The 15,920-nt window shown below is 40.4% G+C and overlaps 1 protein-coding gene across 1 annotated transcript in view; it reads right to left on the reverse strand.

Annotated features, from left to right (window-relative positions):
- ELOVL2 (ELOVL fatty acid elongase 2) overlaps positions 1–15,628 on the reverse strand; it is a 25,595-nt gene extending 9,967 nt beyond the window's left edge. Inside the window, exons 1-4 of the mRNA XM_006891629.1 lie at positions 15,611–15,628; positions 14,076–14,139; positions 10,294–10,481; positions 3,642–3,719 (exon numbers count right to left, since the gene is read on the reverse strand). Coding sequence (XP_006891691.1) covers positions 3,642–3,719; positions 10,294–10,481; positions 14,076–14,139; positions 15,611–15,628 — 348 coding nt within the window. The remainder of the gene's footprint in view (positions 1–3,641; positions 3,720–10,293; positions 10,482–14,075; positions 14,140–15,610) is intronic.
- Between the last annotated feature and the right edge of the window lie 292 nt (positions 15,629–15,920).

The raw sequence follows: 15,920 nt of genomic DNA on the forward strand, positions 1-15,920 counted from the left end.
TTAGGGTCATTGTTATTAGGCAAACAGTTTTCAGTCTAGTGCTGTAATTATTAAGCACTAAGTTACCAGTTAAAAGGATAGAGGTTTGAACCCACCCAGAAAAATTACAAGTGCGCTCCTATAAATACAGCTTGAAACCTATATAGGGCAGCTCTCCTTGGTTATGTGCCATAATTGACACCTAACAACAGTAGCAGTTAGATTTTTTTGTGGCTGGATTAGGTCCACTATTTCCTGGTAAGATTACTCCAGATCCAGTTTTAATACTAAAATTGGTAAATTCGGGTATGTGGTGTTAGCCTAAAACTTGGCTTTTTTTTTAAGCCATTACAGTTAGCACCCTCTGATCTCTAGCTATCTTAACTGCAGACACATGGTCTTGCAAATCATCAACATGTGTGGGACTTGGATAAGAGAAAAAGTGCATTTACACATGTGGGGCAGCAAGACTTGTGGTGGCAAGAAATTGACTGAGACTGGAGCAGATCCTTTTGGCAAGACCCTGGTAATGGTATTGGAGAGACTGTGGCATCACTGTGGGAAAACTGTGGCAAGGTGTAAGCAGAGGAGCCCCAATAGAAATGCCACAGTTGAAGATGTTTGCTGTTTTTGCTGGAAGCTTGAAGGAGAAGCTGACTTGTAACTTGCTGGATGCCTGTTTGCTTGGAGGCAAAACTTGGATGTGACTGCTGAACTGAAGATCCTGGACTAACTGAGGAATTGTGCCTTGAACTTGGGCTAAAATCTGGACTTGTTTTGGTTAATATTCTTTACCTTCACCACTCTCCGACTTCCTTCTCTAATAAATCTCATTGTGGTTTTCCCATCTACCCATCCTCACCCCTCTGCTCCCACTCCTTCCCCTCTTGGATTCCCATACATGTTTTACTAGTTAATCTTCAATTATTACAATAATAGTCTTATGCAGTATTTGTCCTTATGAGACTGAGTTAATTCACTTAGCATAACACTCTCCAGTCTCTCCCAGATTATACAGTATTTTTCAAGGTTGTTGCTCCTGAGTGCTGCACAGGATTCCATCATGTGAATGTAACAAACTTTCTCAATCCATTCAGCTGTGGTTGAACATTTGGGCTGTTTCCATGTTCTTGAGATTAAACCTCATTGTTGGTAGCATAACTGTGAGTCTGTCAATCAGCAATGAATAAACAAACAGAAACGTCTGCTGTTCGCAGGGATCTAGAGGCACCGTGAGGCTGGACTAGGAGCTCTTTATCTGCTTTCTACTCTGGGGCACTGTGAGGCTGTGCTATTCTTACAACCTCTGGCCCTTTCAGAGAGATGCTCATGACCCTATGCCACCATGTGCAGTTTTCTCCTCCTAACTACAAGATGTAACAAGCCTTAACTAATCATTGTATTATTCCATTCAATTTCTATCTGATAGTTGTATCATTTATAGATAACTGCTGCCTAAATTCATTATTTCACTAGTTGTTTATGTACCACTGAGTCGCCCGTGACTCATAGGGATCCTGTGTATAATAGCTCTGAACCCTGCACTATCCTGAGTCAATTTAACTGTCTCTGACACTTACCCTCATTAGCCCAGTTACTGGGACAATCTAGCTCATCCTCTAAGAGCCTTCATCTCTTGCACTGTCCCTCCACCCTTCCAATTATGATATTCTCCAGGACTACTGTTGGTAACATGACCAAAGTATGTGACACTGCGCGTCAAAACCTATGACTCCAAGGAGCAGCTTGGTTTCACCCTCTTTAGGACAGACTTGTTGGTTCTTTTAGCAGCCCATGCTATGTTCAATACTTTTCTCCAGTACCACAACTGAAAGACCAATTCTTTTAGCATCCCTATTCACTGTCTAGCTCTCTGATACACAGGAAGTAATTGCGAAGGCCATGGCTTGGATCAGACACACCTTAATCTCTAGACTGACACTCTTGCTCTTCAGCATTCTGGAGAATTGCCTGACAGCAGATTTTCCCAATGCAATTCATCTTTTGATCTCCTCACTGATAGGTACAGGAGGAGAATGCCCCTCCTTCTCCAGCAGAGCATCTGGTAGATTTGAACTGTGTGCCTCTGGGACTGCAGTACAACCTCTTGCCACTAGGCCACCAGAGCTCCCTGAGAATCTTTATATTCTTGATGGTGAAAACTTCAGTCTATATTGAAGACTGGAGTCCTTGATCTTCTGCAGTAAATGCCTCAGGTCCTCTTCAGTTTCAGCAAGCAATATTGATTCATCTGCATAATGCAGGCTGTTGAGTCATCTTCTACTCTTGATGCCACATTGCTCCTCATAGAGTCCAGCCTCCTGGATGAATTGTATCACATACAGACTGAAAAACAAGGAGACAGGACACATCCCTGAACGTACTTCCTTCTTGATTTTGAATCATACATTGTTTCCTTCCTCTGTTCTGATTACTGCCTCCTGGCCCAAGTATAGGTTTCACAGAAGCACATCAAGTGTTCTGAGGTTCCCATTTTCTTCTCAAGGTTAGCTGCCATTTGTTTCAATCCATTCCAGCTGGTATTCTTTTTGATACTAAAATTTTCCATCTTCTCCCCAGTGAGAAGTTATTCAAGATGGCCCTGACAATTTTGTCATGCCCCTAGAAGCTTCCCTGCTCTCTGGCACAAGATGTCTCAAGCTCATCTTACATACAAAGTTGTTGTCTCAAACTTGGCAGGAGCGAAATTCTCCAAGAAATTATAATGTCTTCTGACAGAAATTTAGATTTGGAGACTACTGTTGTTGTTGCTATGTGCCACTGAGTCACCTGCAACTCATAGCAACCCTATGTACAACAGCTCTGAAGTAGGCTACCTTCAGCCAGTCTCACTTATGGTGACACACTCTGGGTATTAACTGTCCATTGTTCCTAGATCCTCACTAGGTAGGCATTTTCTGTGGACACAGTTAAGAAATTGGGTTTTGGTTGTTTCTTTTTTAGTTTTGAGCTTTTTAAAAATAAAGTTATTTCCCATTTCAATTTTTGATTACTGGGTTTAAGTGTAATGGATTTATTTTTAAATGGTATATTTTTATGTTCTGCATATTAAATATAAATATTATTAAGCATCATTATACACTTTATCTTACAGTGTGGCTATAATAATCTCAAAGCAGTTCTCATATTATTATTAAAAATAGCCACTCCTGCCCTGGACTTGTCTGCACCACAGGTGTGGCTGCTCTGCTATACCTGAGGCATCAGGGCAAAGAGGAAGTGGCTATTTCTACACTCATTGTTCGACCAGTGAGCACTCAGAATGGTTTCTAGCCTGACAATCCTGGTAGAAAAAAGAAACAACAACAACAACAAAATAGCCACAAAAATACTGAATGTTGTTAAGATACTAAGCATATGAGTATCCAAAATATTGTTGTTGTAAAGTCACTTGAAATAATAATCGTGGATGTCTTGCCTTGTCTTGTCTGGAGATCTGCCTTCTTCCACTCTGTAGTGATATCCATTACGTAATGTCTACCCAGTCCCTTCCCTAGAGATGGACTCATTTTTGTTCCCAAACATTTCTATTAGAACAGGAATTCTTTCTTCTCTGACCCCGGTCCCTTGCTCACATCTGGAAGGAGAACACCTCTCTTTCTCGGGGAGAACCAGCTATCAATTTGTTGCTAATGGCTTACCCGAACATCCGCAGCCCCTGCGCTGGTGAGGTTTTGGCACTGTAGGTTGTAGCCTCCTTCCCAAGTGGAGAGAATGAGCTGCCCAAGAAGCAAGAAAGGAAGAAAAATCAACACAGGACTTTGGACATAAATGGAATCTCCCATGCATGTTTCTTACTGACATCTCTTTTCAAGGTTTGACTACAACCTTCCCAGAATGTTATTTGATCCCAATAGAGGATCTAATGCTTGCTGCTGAGCTGAAATTAACAGTTATTCTCTTTAAGAAATATATTTTAATTTATGGTAATGGGGGACTGCATTCACGCTTTTCCCTACAAATAAAAAAAATCTTTCTAACCATTTACATGAGCCAAAAGGAATGGAATTTAGTGACTAGTTAAGTAAGAAAATATTGTATGGAAGAACTTAACTAGTCTTTCAATTGCTCATAATATTGGTCAAGTTGAAGCTTTAGAAAATGAGTACAAGCACACAAGAGCCAAAATGCAACTCTGAGAATAACTCACTTGATTTCAAAGTCATCTCAACAAAAGATTTGATATACTGAATAGTAATGACTGAAACCAGATGAGTGTGTTATGACATAAAGGGAATTACACATGAAAGAAAGGTTAAAAGAGATATCAAAGGTTAGGCAAGAAAGAAAGCACTAAAATAGTGTCAGAAGAGATGTTGAAACTTGTTCTAGTGCATAGAAAAGCTAAAGTAAATAAAAAAATGATGAAGAGAACAGAACATATGATTTCAAAGAATGGTTAATAAGACAAAGCAAATTTTAGAATGAAATGTGAAAAGATCTGGGGTCAGAAACAAAACAAAAAATATAGTAAGAAATCCATAGTGTTTTGAACCAAAAGAAATGGGGAAAAAAATAAAATTCCAGCTCCACGTTGTAATAGTGAAGGTTTCAAAGGTGAAACTACTAAATGATGCAAGAATTATCAAAAGAAGATGAATACACATGGTTTACTTTACCAAAAAGAACTAAGTAATGCTCAACCATTTCAAAAGGTAGCGTATGATCAGGAACCAATGGTACTGAAGAAGTCCAAGCCGCCTTTGAAATTATCGGTGAAAAACAAGACTCCAGGGACTGATGGAATACCAACTGAAATGATATGCTCACTTGTCTATTCCAAAGCATTTGGAAGCTAGCTACTTGGACAACTGACTAGAAGAGATCCCTATTTGTGCTTATGTCAAAGAAAGGTTAACCATCAGAACACAGGAAATTACCGAACAATATCATATTGTATGCAAGGAAACTCTTGCTGAAGATAATTTATAAAGGGCTAGAAGGGTGCATCAAAAAGTTAAGTGTGCACATTCAGTGCTGCAGAACCAACTCCAAGGCATTTGTTGTTGTGTGTTGTAGAGCTGGAATCAGTGCATAGCGGACCTTCCCCAGTGGGTTTTCAGAGGCAGTAAACTGCGTGGGAGCAGATGGCCTCTCCTTCTCCGGAGGAGCAGCTGGTGGATTCAGAGCGTTTGGGGACGCAGTGCAGCATTTTACCACTAGGCCACTAGAGATCTCTTATGGCACCTACCAGTATTTAAACAGGTATAATGTAAAGTTCTACACTGACTGTAAAAAAGAACACTTAAATTTTAGTAGCATTTTACTTGGAAATATATAATGAAGATTTCCCACTTGATCATTTGCCATTTACTAATATTTTACAGAAAAGAAAATCATAGCCCTGAAAGGTTCCTAAACTGTACTCCTTCACCGGGGTTGTTATTTGGTAGCTAAACAATGACTCATTCAGTTAATTGATTAATGTCTACCTTCTTAATTTCTCTCAAAACTCAAATCTCTAAAATGTATGTCTCTTTTTCTTTGCTCAGCTTGTTTCTACAGTTCCTTGTCCAAAGTCCGGCACATAAATCCTAAAAAAAATACTGGATGGATAAATAGTATATTCAAGATAGAAAATGGCAGAACAATGACTAGAATTTAGACTTTCTGGTGGCTTAGTGGTAAGGAGTTAGAATCTACCAGCTGCTCCTTGAAAGAAAGATGGGCAGCTTCCCCCTGCGCCCAACTGGAGGGTCAGTTATGGATCAGTTCCAATTTGATGATACATAACAGTTGCTTGTCTAGTATTCTACACATAACATCATGAGAATATGAGCTTTTCTATTTTTAAAAATAACTCCACGAAAGAGTTACTTTATAAAATGGAACCCCCCTGATTTCCCACTGTTATTTGAGACATTTAGAATTCGAGAGATTAAGGTCTTTGGCTGTGATTTATATTTGGCACTACATGTGAAAAGGCTACAGTTTTCTGCTGTCCATCAGCTGTATGAAAGTAAAGATCTGTTAAAGGCCACACACAGAACAGGGAGAGAGGAGTACTAATTTAATACTATAAAGAAAGAGGCTAACAAGTGGGTCTAGTAGTCTCTCTCACCCTCTCTCCTGTTCTCTTTTTCTTTCTAATAAAGACACAGTCCATATCATAATTGATAATTATCAGAATTATCAAAAAGCCTGGATCTTCTTAATGGGCTCTATATTACTGTTGTTGCTGTGTGCCATTCAGCCAGAAAACTCCAGTGGGTTTTCAGAGGCAGCTAATCACATGGAAGGAGATGCCCATCCTTCTCCCACAGAGCAGCTGGTGGATTTGAACTGTGAGCCTTTGGTATTGCAGAGCAGCCTCTTACCACTAGGCCACAAGTGCTTCCTATTACTAATATAGCCTCCTTCATTTCCTGGAAGATTCTTGGGCTCTGAGGCTCTTGGTTTTCATTCTGAATCACTGAGAAGCTGGAAGGAGTCTAGCTAGAGCTATTTTAAACTAGAAGTAAATTTCTATGTGTTGGTGCATTTTTCAAAATGGAAAACCTGTTAACTTTGTGCAAAACAAAGTCATTAAAAACCTTTCTGGCTAGACTGTAGATTTGCAATAAGGGATTTTAGAGCCTACTTTGAATACTATAAATACTGAGATAGAGTAACGCTTCAGTGTGGAGAGGACACGCATGCTTTCTGTCTCCTATTTCCCACTTTGGTCAGATTTATCCCAGCAACTCTCTCTCTGCAGAACTACTTGAGTATTTAATTAAAAATAGAAGACTGAAGCTAGCAATGCTACAGATTATACTACCTGTCCCACCTTGGACCGTGTCTAATCTCACATCTGTTAAGAATCATCTACTATATGTGCTGAAAAAAAAAAAAGTAGCCTTAAGGACATGTGGCCCAAGTCACTGAAATACCTATCTAGAGTCCCCACCATCTTAATCCAAGACACTAGCAGCTGTGCCTGGAGTTCTGGAATTCTCTCCAAACTGGATTCCTTGCTTCTTCTGTTCCTGTCCCTCGCTCATCCCTGATAGTGTGTGAAGGAGCCCAAGTGATATATTTAAACAGGAAGGCTTAAATTTACAGAGTCACAGGGCTGAAACTCAAGTTCTGTATCCTCTGCACCAAAGCCTCTGCAGTTACACTTCAGACTGGTCCTCCTGGTGTGGCTGCTCCTTCTGAAAACAATCCAAGGAAAAGTATCTATCCTTTTGCTGGATGGAGAAATGAAGCCTGAAATTACTACGTATCTAGGAAGCTGATTCAGGGAGAAATGAACTGAAATTCTACTTCTAGAGAACTAAAAAAAAAAAAAATGAAAAAAAAAATAAAAATAATTCCTACAGCATGGCCTAGGTATAGGTTCTCCAAGGAGCACAACTCTTAGTCTTAGAACACTTAATTGTTCTCTTGGGAAACCTATACTTACACCAGAAGCTGTTGTCCAAATAACAAGCAAACACTGCATGTATTAAAAGCAAGAAAAGTGTGCATCAAGGCTGTATCTTTTCTCCATACTTATTCAATCTGTTGTTGTTGATTGCCTATGAACAAAATGCTTGATGCCTTTCTATAAATATTGACATTTATCAAAGTCCATAGAGTTTCTGGAGGCATGTTGCTTAGGAAGTGGATGTCATTCCTGTTTCCAAACCTGGCTTAAACTGGGAGCTCCACCAAACACTGTCCCACCATGGGCAACCACTATGGCATTTGACACCCCAATGGCACAAGGATCAGCATCACAGCAATCCCAGGTTACCTCAGTACAGCCCACTGACAGAAGAGTGTTGCACCACTAAGAAGAATGTTCCTCCAAAAATGTAACAACAAATGTTAAATACAAAAGCCCTCCTGAGGTCTTGGTGACTCTAAACAGGAGGCTTAAATAAAAACCAAAACAAAACCAATCAGTATATTATGTTATTGTTGTTATGTGCTGTTGAGCTGCCCGTGATGTACAGTGACCCTATGTACAGCAACTCTGTACCCTCCCCTGTTCTGAGCCAGAATATGGCATCACAATTGGAGGATGACTCATCAACAACCTGCATTATGCCTATGATACAGCCTTGCTTGTTGACATTGAGGAAGCCCTGAAGCATGTGCTGCAGAAGGTGAAGGACTGCAGTCTCCAATATGGATTGAAGCTCAGCAATAAGAAAACGAAGATTCTCACTACTGGGCCAAATGGCAGCATCATGATAGAGGATGAAGAGATTGAAATTGTCAACAATTTCTGCTTGCTTCTTTCCACAACAATATTTTTAGCACTAACAGAAAATAAAAAGACTAACTGCATTGGGAAAACATCCTGTCAGGAACCTCTCCAGAGTGCTGAAGAGCAATGATGTCACTCTGGAGAATAAGGTGTGCCTGATCCAGGCCATGGTCTTTGCAATTACTTGCTATACACCAGAGAGATGGAATATGAATAAGGATGACAGGAGAGGAATTGATGCCTTTAAGCTGTGGTGTGGAGAAGAGTTTTGAACATACCATGGACCGCCAAGAGAACAAACACATCTGTCCCAGAGAGGGTGAAACTAAGTTTCTTTTTGGAGGCAAGGATTCTGAAGCCCCATTTCACATACTTTGGGTATGTTGCCCAGAGGGTCTGGTCCTTGAAGAGGGACATCATGTGTGGAAGGGTGGAGGGATGGCGCAGAAGAGGAAGAACCTGGATGAGCTGGATTGACACAGTGATTAGGGTAATGCTGGCAGGAATGTCAGAGGCAGTGAGACTGAGTCAGGATAGGGCAGGGTTCAGAGCCATTGTGCACAGGGTTGCTATGCGTCGCAGACAACTCAATGGCACATAACAAAAACATGCATCTAGAAGTCAGACAGTGATATAATAAGGGTGGTGAAAGAACTGACGATTTTGAGTTGTGGTGTTGAAGAAGAGTACCAAATACTACACAGACTGCTTAAAGAAGAAATAAGTCTGTCCTAGTGGAAGTGCATCCGGGATGCTTCTTAGAGACATGGATGGCGAAATTACGTTTCATATAGTTTAGGCACGCTGTTAGGAAAAGCTTTGGAAAAGGACATCATGCTGAGAAGGGCGCAGGGTCACAGACAGGAGCACCCCTATCAAGATGGATCAACAGAGTGTCTGTAACAATGTTCTTCAGTATGTCAGAGGCTGTGAGGATAAGGTTCAGATCTGTTTTCTGCAGGGTCACTATGAGTCATAATCAACTCTATGACACGTAACAACAACACAAAAATTACTTTACAACATCAGGTAAATTAGTAGGTCCCTCTGTGATAAGACCTTAAAGGAGTTAGCATGACTTTCCTGGACCCCAAATCTAGCTCATGTACTATGCCAATGCCTGAAATGTCAGGATTATAGTATTAGACCATTCATTTAAGGCAATGTTTATTAACCATTATTAGAACGGTGCACATTAGAATAACTCAAAATAACTCTATGGGTGAGATGACCTATTTTTTAAGGCAAAGATTTATTTTCCTTTAGAATGCAAGTACATTAGCATGGCAGTTTATACTACTGCCACTAAAAATATTTACACCTTGTAAAATAATTTTATAATAAAAACTAAAGAAAGGTTTATATAAGGAGAAATTCAATCTAGTATGGTTACCTGGAAGGCAAGTGGGAGTAGAAAATTAATGAGACAATAAACATTATATTGTAATGGGTGGAGGTGAGGACAACATAGAATCGATAATCAGACATTGTGTGCACTGTAATTAATGTTACAGACCAAAGCATACATTAATGATTAGGGGGAAAAGCCATCAACAAAACATTATCGTTTGTAAACTTTCACACAAACAACAACTAAAATTGTAAAAAAGCTAACAAACAAAATTTTTTATCATGACTTTTTCCCTAAAACAAAGGCTATGTTTTTGTTCCCTCTGCTTCATTCGCTTTCTCTTTTCGATGGTTCTGGGGGAGGCTCATTTGACATCTTCAGATTTTCCTTTGTGAATTTAAAAACTCTTCTGACATTAAATAGCTGTTTATTCTAAGGCAAATAACATCTCTAAGGTTCATTTTCATAATCTGTAAAAGGAGAACATTTTAACACATGATCTTTAAAGGTCTTCTCAGATCCAAACTGTTATTCTAAATTACAAAAGATTAAGGCAATCAGCCTAAAACGAGATGAGAAAATTCAAGGTAGAGATAGTCTTCTAGGACTCCCTGAAGAAAGAAACCCAAAACACTGAAACAAGTTCTTGGGTTTTAGAAAACAGTTTTTGGATAGCAATCTTCGATAGCTCAGGTATGCTAAGTTCAACTGTTTTTAAAAACTGCCCAATTCCCGTACTACAGCTTCAGCTACACAGACTTACCTCTACCAGCATGTATGCAGAAAGGAAAGTTATTCCGAGGTTATACAAGGTGAGGATACCCCTGAGAGAAAGAGCAGGTCTGTTCTTCATGTATTTGTTACCCAACCATATTGAGAGCAGGTACAAGACAGTAAGAAAAAAGGTGGGTAGGTAAGAGTCCAACATGAACCATCCTCTGACTCGAGAATCTGAAAAGAAGCACATAATACAATGCCAAATAAGAACTGTTGGTTAGTGAAATACAGCCACATGGATTATTTTTACATAACAAATAAACTGAAGCTGGACTCACTGCTGTCAAGTCGGTTCTGACCCCAAATCACCCTCCATCAGCGTTCTGATGCTTTGTCTTTAAGGGAACAGCCTGTACATTGCTGTCCCTCAGAGCCCTGCATGGATTCAAACTATCCTCACTGTTAGCCTGACACACTAGGCCACTAAGGCTCCAATTCACATACCAGATGCCTCAGGGAAAACAAAACATTAACTAAACTGGACTGGAGCTATAGGAGTTCAGAGGAAGACGCAACAGAGTAGGCGAGGGACTGGGATAAAGAAGGTAATTTTAACCAGCAATCAAGGCTTAGTCTGCACACTGACAAGGAAAGAAAGAAATGGTAGGAAGCAGCTGTTCTTGTGTCTGGAACAGTTCCTGTGTTCAATTACTCTAACTCATACACCTAAGATCTCTGTCCATCTCCTGATCTACCCTACCCTGTCTACCATCTGCCTCTTTAAACTGCACTACCCTACAGACAGAGCACCATTTACCAATTCTACAAGGGAATCGTCTTCTGTTGGTGACAGAGATGAAACAAAGCGAAAGCGCTCTTCTCTTCGCTAATGGGACCCACAATTAGCATCTTTCATATAGCCAGCTCGCAATGACCTGCATTTGTCAGCTCTCTAGTGTCCATTTCTAATAAATAACACCTACTTACCCAGTAAGGGTCTCCCTTCTGAAGGCAGCCCTCTCCTACTGCTCAGAGTATCAGCTCCTCCTTTCCAGAGCAAAATAAAAATTATCCTTTTATAGTTTACATATTGTAGCAAAAGCTTACTGCGGACTAATTTTGTGCCAGGAACTGTTCTAAAGCCCTTTTTCATGTGGTAACTTATTTCTAAATCAATCTTATTACACAGGTAATATTATCACCCCCACTTTATATTTGAGAAACACAGGGAGTAACACGTAAATAACTTGTATTAAACTGCCACTCTACCTCCTGTTACTTTGACAATGCCCTGGGATGACTTGTCCCCCTCCCTAGACTATTTGTTGAAGTTCTAACCTCCAATCCCTATACGCATAACCAAGGACTGCGGACACCCAGAAGAAGCTAGGAAACTGGTGTGGATCAGGGCCTTTGTCCTGTGAGACAATGAAATTTCCAGTTTTGAGTCACCTGGTTTAAACACTTTGTGGCCACTCTAGGGAACTCATGCATATTAAGACCCATTTCCAATAGTTCCAGAAATGTTAGGTGTATTTCTTCAAATGTAGTATATGCTGTATGAGACAGAGCTTAGGCCTTACATTTTTCCTGCCTCATTTATAGCTTATATCCATTGAAGACTGAGGTGAGGAGCAACACTTATGAAATACTAATCAGCTGACACACAGACTCAAGAGAAAACTGCAAACAAAACTATGGGGCAAGGATTCTTGGTGGCCTCCCCGCTAAATGCTCTATCACTGAGAATGTTATCTGCCTGCAGCTACCAATTTTCAATTTTCTTGCTACAAGGAAACTTCCACCAAAACATGACTAGCTGAATAAACAAGTGCAATCCTATCCTCAAATGCATATTTGCATAAATCCAGATCTCATGTGGTCTCAATGAGAGCTAAGTTCAGCTTGAGCTTAACTCACAGATACTGCTGTTTCATGTTCTATAATGTAAAGCCATATTCATATTCCCCCATGTATCTTGTGCATTAGAGTTAAAGAGTGATGTCAATCTCTTTCTAGCAACCACAGTTACAGGTCATGGAGCTCCAGTCACGTAGTCCATAGGAAGCACCTCTCTGGTGGTTCTAATGCACCAGCAGTTCCTTGGGAGAAAGATGGGCTACCTCCTTGCCTGTCTGTGATTTACAGCCTCGGCAACGTGCTGGAGGGTCAACTATGAGTTGGTTTTCACTCAATGAGAATGAATGAGACAATTACAAAGTGGAGAAAACATTAAAGTTGATTATTAAAATATAGATATTCTGCTCTGCCTACTTCCTAGGATTATTGGGGAAGATAAAATGAGAGGGAGAAAGTGAAATAATTAAAGCAACAAAAAACCTCATGTGTCCTTAGCATCACTGTATTAAAACTATAAATAAGTCTCTTACTTGAAACAGATTGTATGAGATTGCTTAGACACTGTAATAAGTTAATTGCACCAATCAATGGTAATTAATGCCTAAGAGTGACTGTCCAAAACCCCCAAAGTGATGTGTGGTAAGTGTCAATCAAATAGAACAGATTACGGAGCTTGTGCAGGAACTAGGGGATATTCTAAATGATCCCTAAATCTCTATGTGATTCTACTCAATGATTTTATAAAACGAGAATTCCTCCACCCCACATCCAACAATGCTAAGGCAAGAACCTAAAGGGAAGGCTGGATTTTCCAGTTTTGTGAACCAGCAAGACTAAATGCAAAAGGAGACATGCTGTCCGGAAGTTGACCCTGGAATCCTGGGTGGTAAGGATGATTAACGTTCTCAGCTGCTAACCAAAAGGCTGGAAGTTCAAGGCACCTCTGAAGAAAGACATAGGACTCTATGTTCAAACCACCAGCCCTGGAAATCCTGTTGTATACAGCTCTACTCTCACATACCTGGGACGCCAAGAATAGAAGTCAAATCATCAACTTCTAAAATTTTATTTTGATATCTTCCTAGAATGATGATCAAATGATAAAACAGTCATTGTTCCTGACCTCACAAAAGAAAGAGGTAACAGTGACAATAAACTTTATTAAGAAAATAAGCAGAGGTGAAGATAGAGAGGGACCTCTAGACAGGATGTCTAGGAAAGCCTGGCTTCGATGGTAACATTTCAGGTATTTATTAGCTGAAGTACGAGAAGGAAGTAATTGATGGGACGTGGGACTGGGTAGGAGATACTGGACAGGAATTCCAGGCACTGGGGACAGTATACAAAAGCCTATTTGAGTCTGAGGGAATGAAAGAGCTCTAGAGTAGCTATTCCAAAGCGAGGGAGACAGAATGGCACTCAATGAGTGTCTTTTATCCTAGGGACTGGACAAGCATGGATGAGTTTTAAACTAGTGTGCCACAGAATATGATTTAGTTTTTAGAATGTTATTCTGTTTGATACATAACAAATGATTGGGGGGGGGGGACTAGTTAGGAGGCCTCTTCTGTAGGTGACTGAGGAATGGCCCTGAGCAGAGATGTTTTATAAGCCTGTGATCTTGAGTAAGATAGGGGGGTTGGTAGGTAGTAGCAAGAGAAGAGAGAAAGAAACAGAATAATTTAGAAGGAAAGCTATAACTTGGCTTCAGTAAGACGCACCCAGGGAAAGTACTGTATTTCACCCTGCTTCCTGGTGAACAGAACAATCCCAGGAGAGGCCGAGCAGGAGAACTAAGGCCTTCTATATTGTTCAAGTATATTGAAGGTGAGGAAATTTGAGTTTCTGAATGCTAAGTACCATTTTATTTTCAAGAAATCAGAAATCACACAAGGCTTCTGCCAGAGTTAAATACATTTATTCTTCCTTGCATTCCTTCTACATTATGTTTTCAAGACTCTTACTCACCTCGAGGTCCAAACATGTAGTCCAAAAAAGCATTGATATCATCATCAACAGCCTTTAGTTGCTCCTTGAAAGATAAAGAAAAAAATGACGTGGGTTTATTTTTTTAAACTCTCAAAATAAAACAATGAGCACCTGAGGGACCATAAAAAGGTCTCATTTCAAGGACACTGACCACAGAGACAGCAGGGAAGTGGACCTGGGAGTGTATCCTCAGGCCTCCCTTTAAACAAGCTTGCAAGAAAACAATGACTCTTTCATTTCCTTAGGCAAGAAGGGTTGTGGGAAACAGACTTAAAATTGAAGGGCTATTGACCTTAATTCTATAAACCTCTAAAAAGGCATAAGCCATTCCTTAAGGAACATTTATTATTCCAATTAACAGAAACTCGGTGGAAAATCTTCATCCATAACAACGCAGATATAATGTTTAGCCCTTTCATGACAGAGTCATTTTTTGTCAGATGTATATGATAGGAGGCTTTTTAGTAATAAAGAGCATACTGAATCAGTGAACTGTGTCAAAACTTTGCTAGTCAAGATGAATTCTGATGACTATGAGGTACCATATTCGTTCCACTGGACTGTAAAGGCATGAAACATTGTTCCCTTGTTCTAAGCATTTTGAAAATGTTTGGAAAGAAGGGGCTGCACATAAAGGCACCCTGAGACAGTTAAACAGCATTGTTGTTGGGGGTCTCTTCTCTACGGCACTTTCTAGGTTCCCTGACAAGGAAATGCTTTCCAGTCTACTGAAGCCTTCTTTGTACATCATTTGGCTGGCTTGTTATTCATAAGAAAGGAGGGTCTTATCTTCTTGATTTCCCAGCCCACAGTCAGCTGCTAATAAAGTAAGCCTGAGGGAAAGCTGTTCACATGTGCTACAGTTCCACACTGTGAAATAATTTGCTGCCCCAAAGTCAATAAGGAAATACAATGCTCAGTGCCCCTAATTGAGGCAGTGCCTCCAACTCTCCAGTCAAAGAGGTCCATTCTTCCCACCATCACACTGCATTCTACAGTTTTCCTCAGACACAGGATTACTGAAGGCATCTTTGTTTGGTCTTTTGACACCTGTAACATCTTTTAGGCTGGAGAATGTTGATAAAACGGCCTTGGATTTATTGTCCTATACTTTGTTACTGACACCTAGCCTTTCATACAAAATTTATCTTTGGTCTTCATCATTTCTGGTAGCAACTTTATTTGTTGGCACTGTGCCTCCAGCATTCAGTCTCCCTTTGTTCATGCTTTCCATCAAACAATAGGAAGGAACAAAGCTAGTGAAAGCAGTGAGCCTTGGAGAAGGGCTGCAGGAGTAACACAGTTCAAGGAGAAGTCCAAGGGAGAGAGTTGAGTCTATACTCCCCCGCCCCCAGCAGAAATCAAACTGGCTTGCAAAGTAGTTTTCGAGTCAACCCAGTGTGAAACCTTGTACCTCCACTTGAAGGGCTCCACTGCCATGCATCATTTTACTGATGAAGGGCCCTCAACTGGCACCATGCTTCATCAACGGCCATACTTGCTGGCACACATACCTCTTTGAAGTGGGTCATTATGAAGAGCATTCCTTGATAACTGGGTACAATGTGTGAAGCCAGTCACAGCCAAGTTCTTTTTTGTGCATGGCTTTTGAAAAGTGAAGGGGCGTTAGGGTCACAGTGATCAGGCTGCAGATGGAATCTACCAGCCATGTCATGGGAGAAAGACAAGGCAGCCTGCTTCTGTAAAGGTCACGGCCTTTGAACCGTGGCGAGCTTGAAGGTTTGTTTCTTGGGTTGAATTGTCATTACAGTTGTATGCTCTTGGTCAGTGTTCTGACTCCTGTGCTAGTCATAAATTCTGCAA

Source organism: Elephantulus edwardii, unplaced genomic scaffold (assembly GCF_000299155.1).
Source record: "Elephantulus edwardii isolate Elephantulus edwardi_28Jun2011 unplaced genomic scaffold, EleEdw1.0 scaffold00101, whole genome shotgun sequence".
Taxonomy (NCBI): Eukaryota; Metazoa; Chordata; class Mammalia; order Macroscelidea; family Macroscelididae; genus Elephantulus; species Elephantulus edwardii.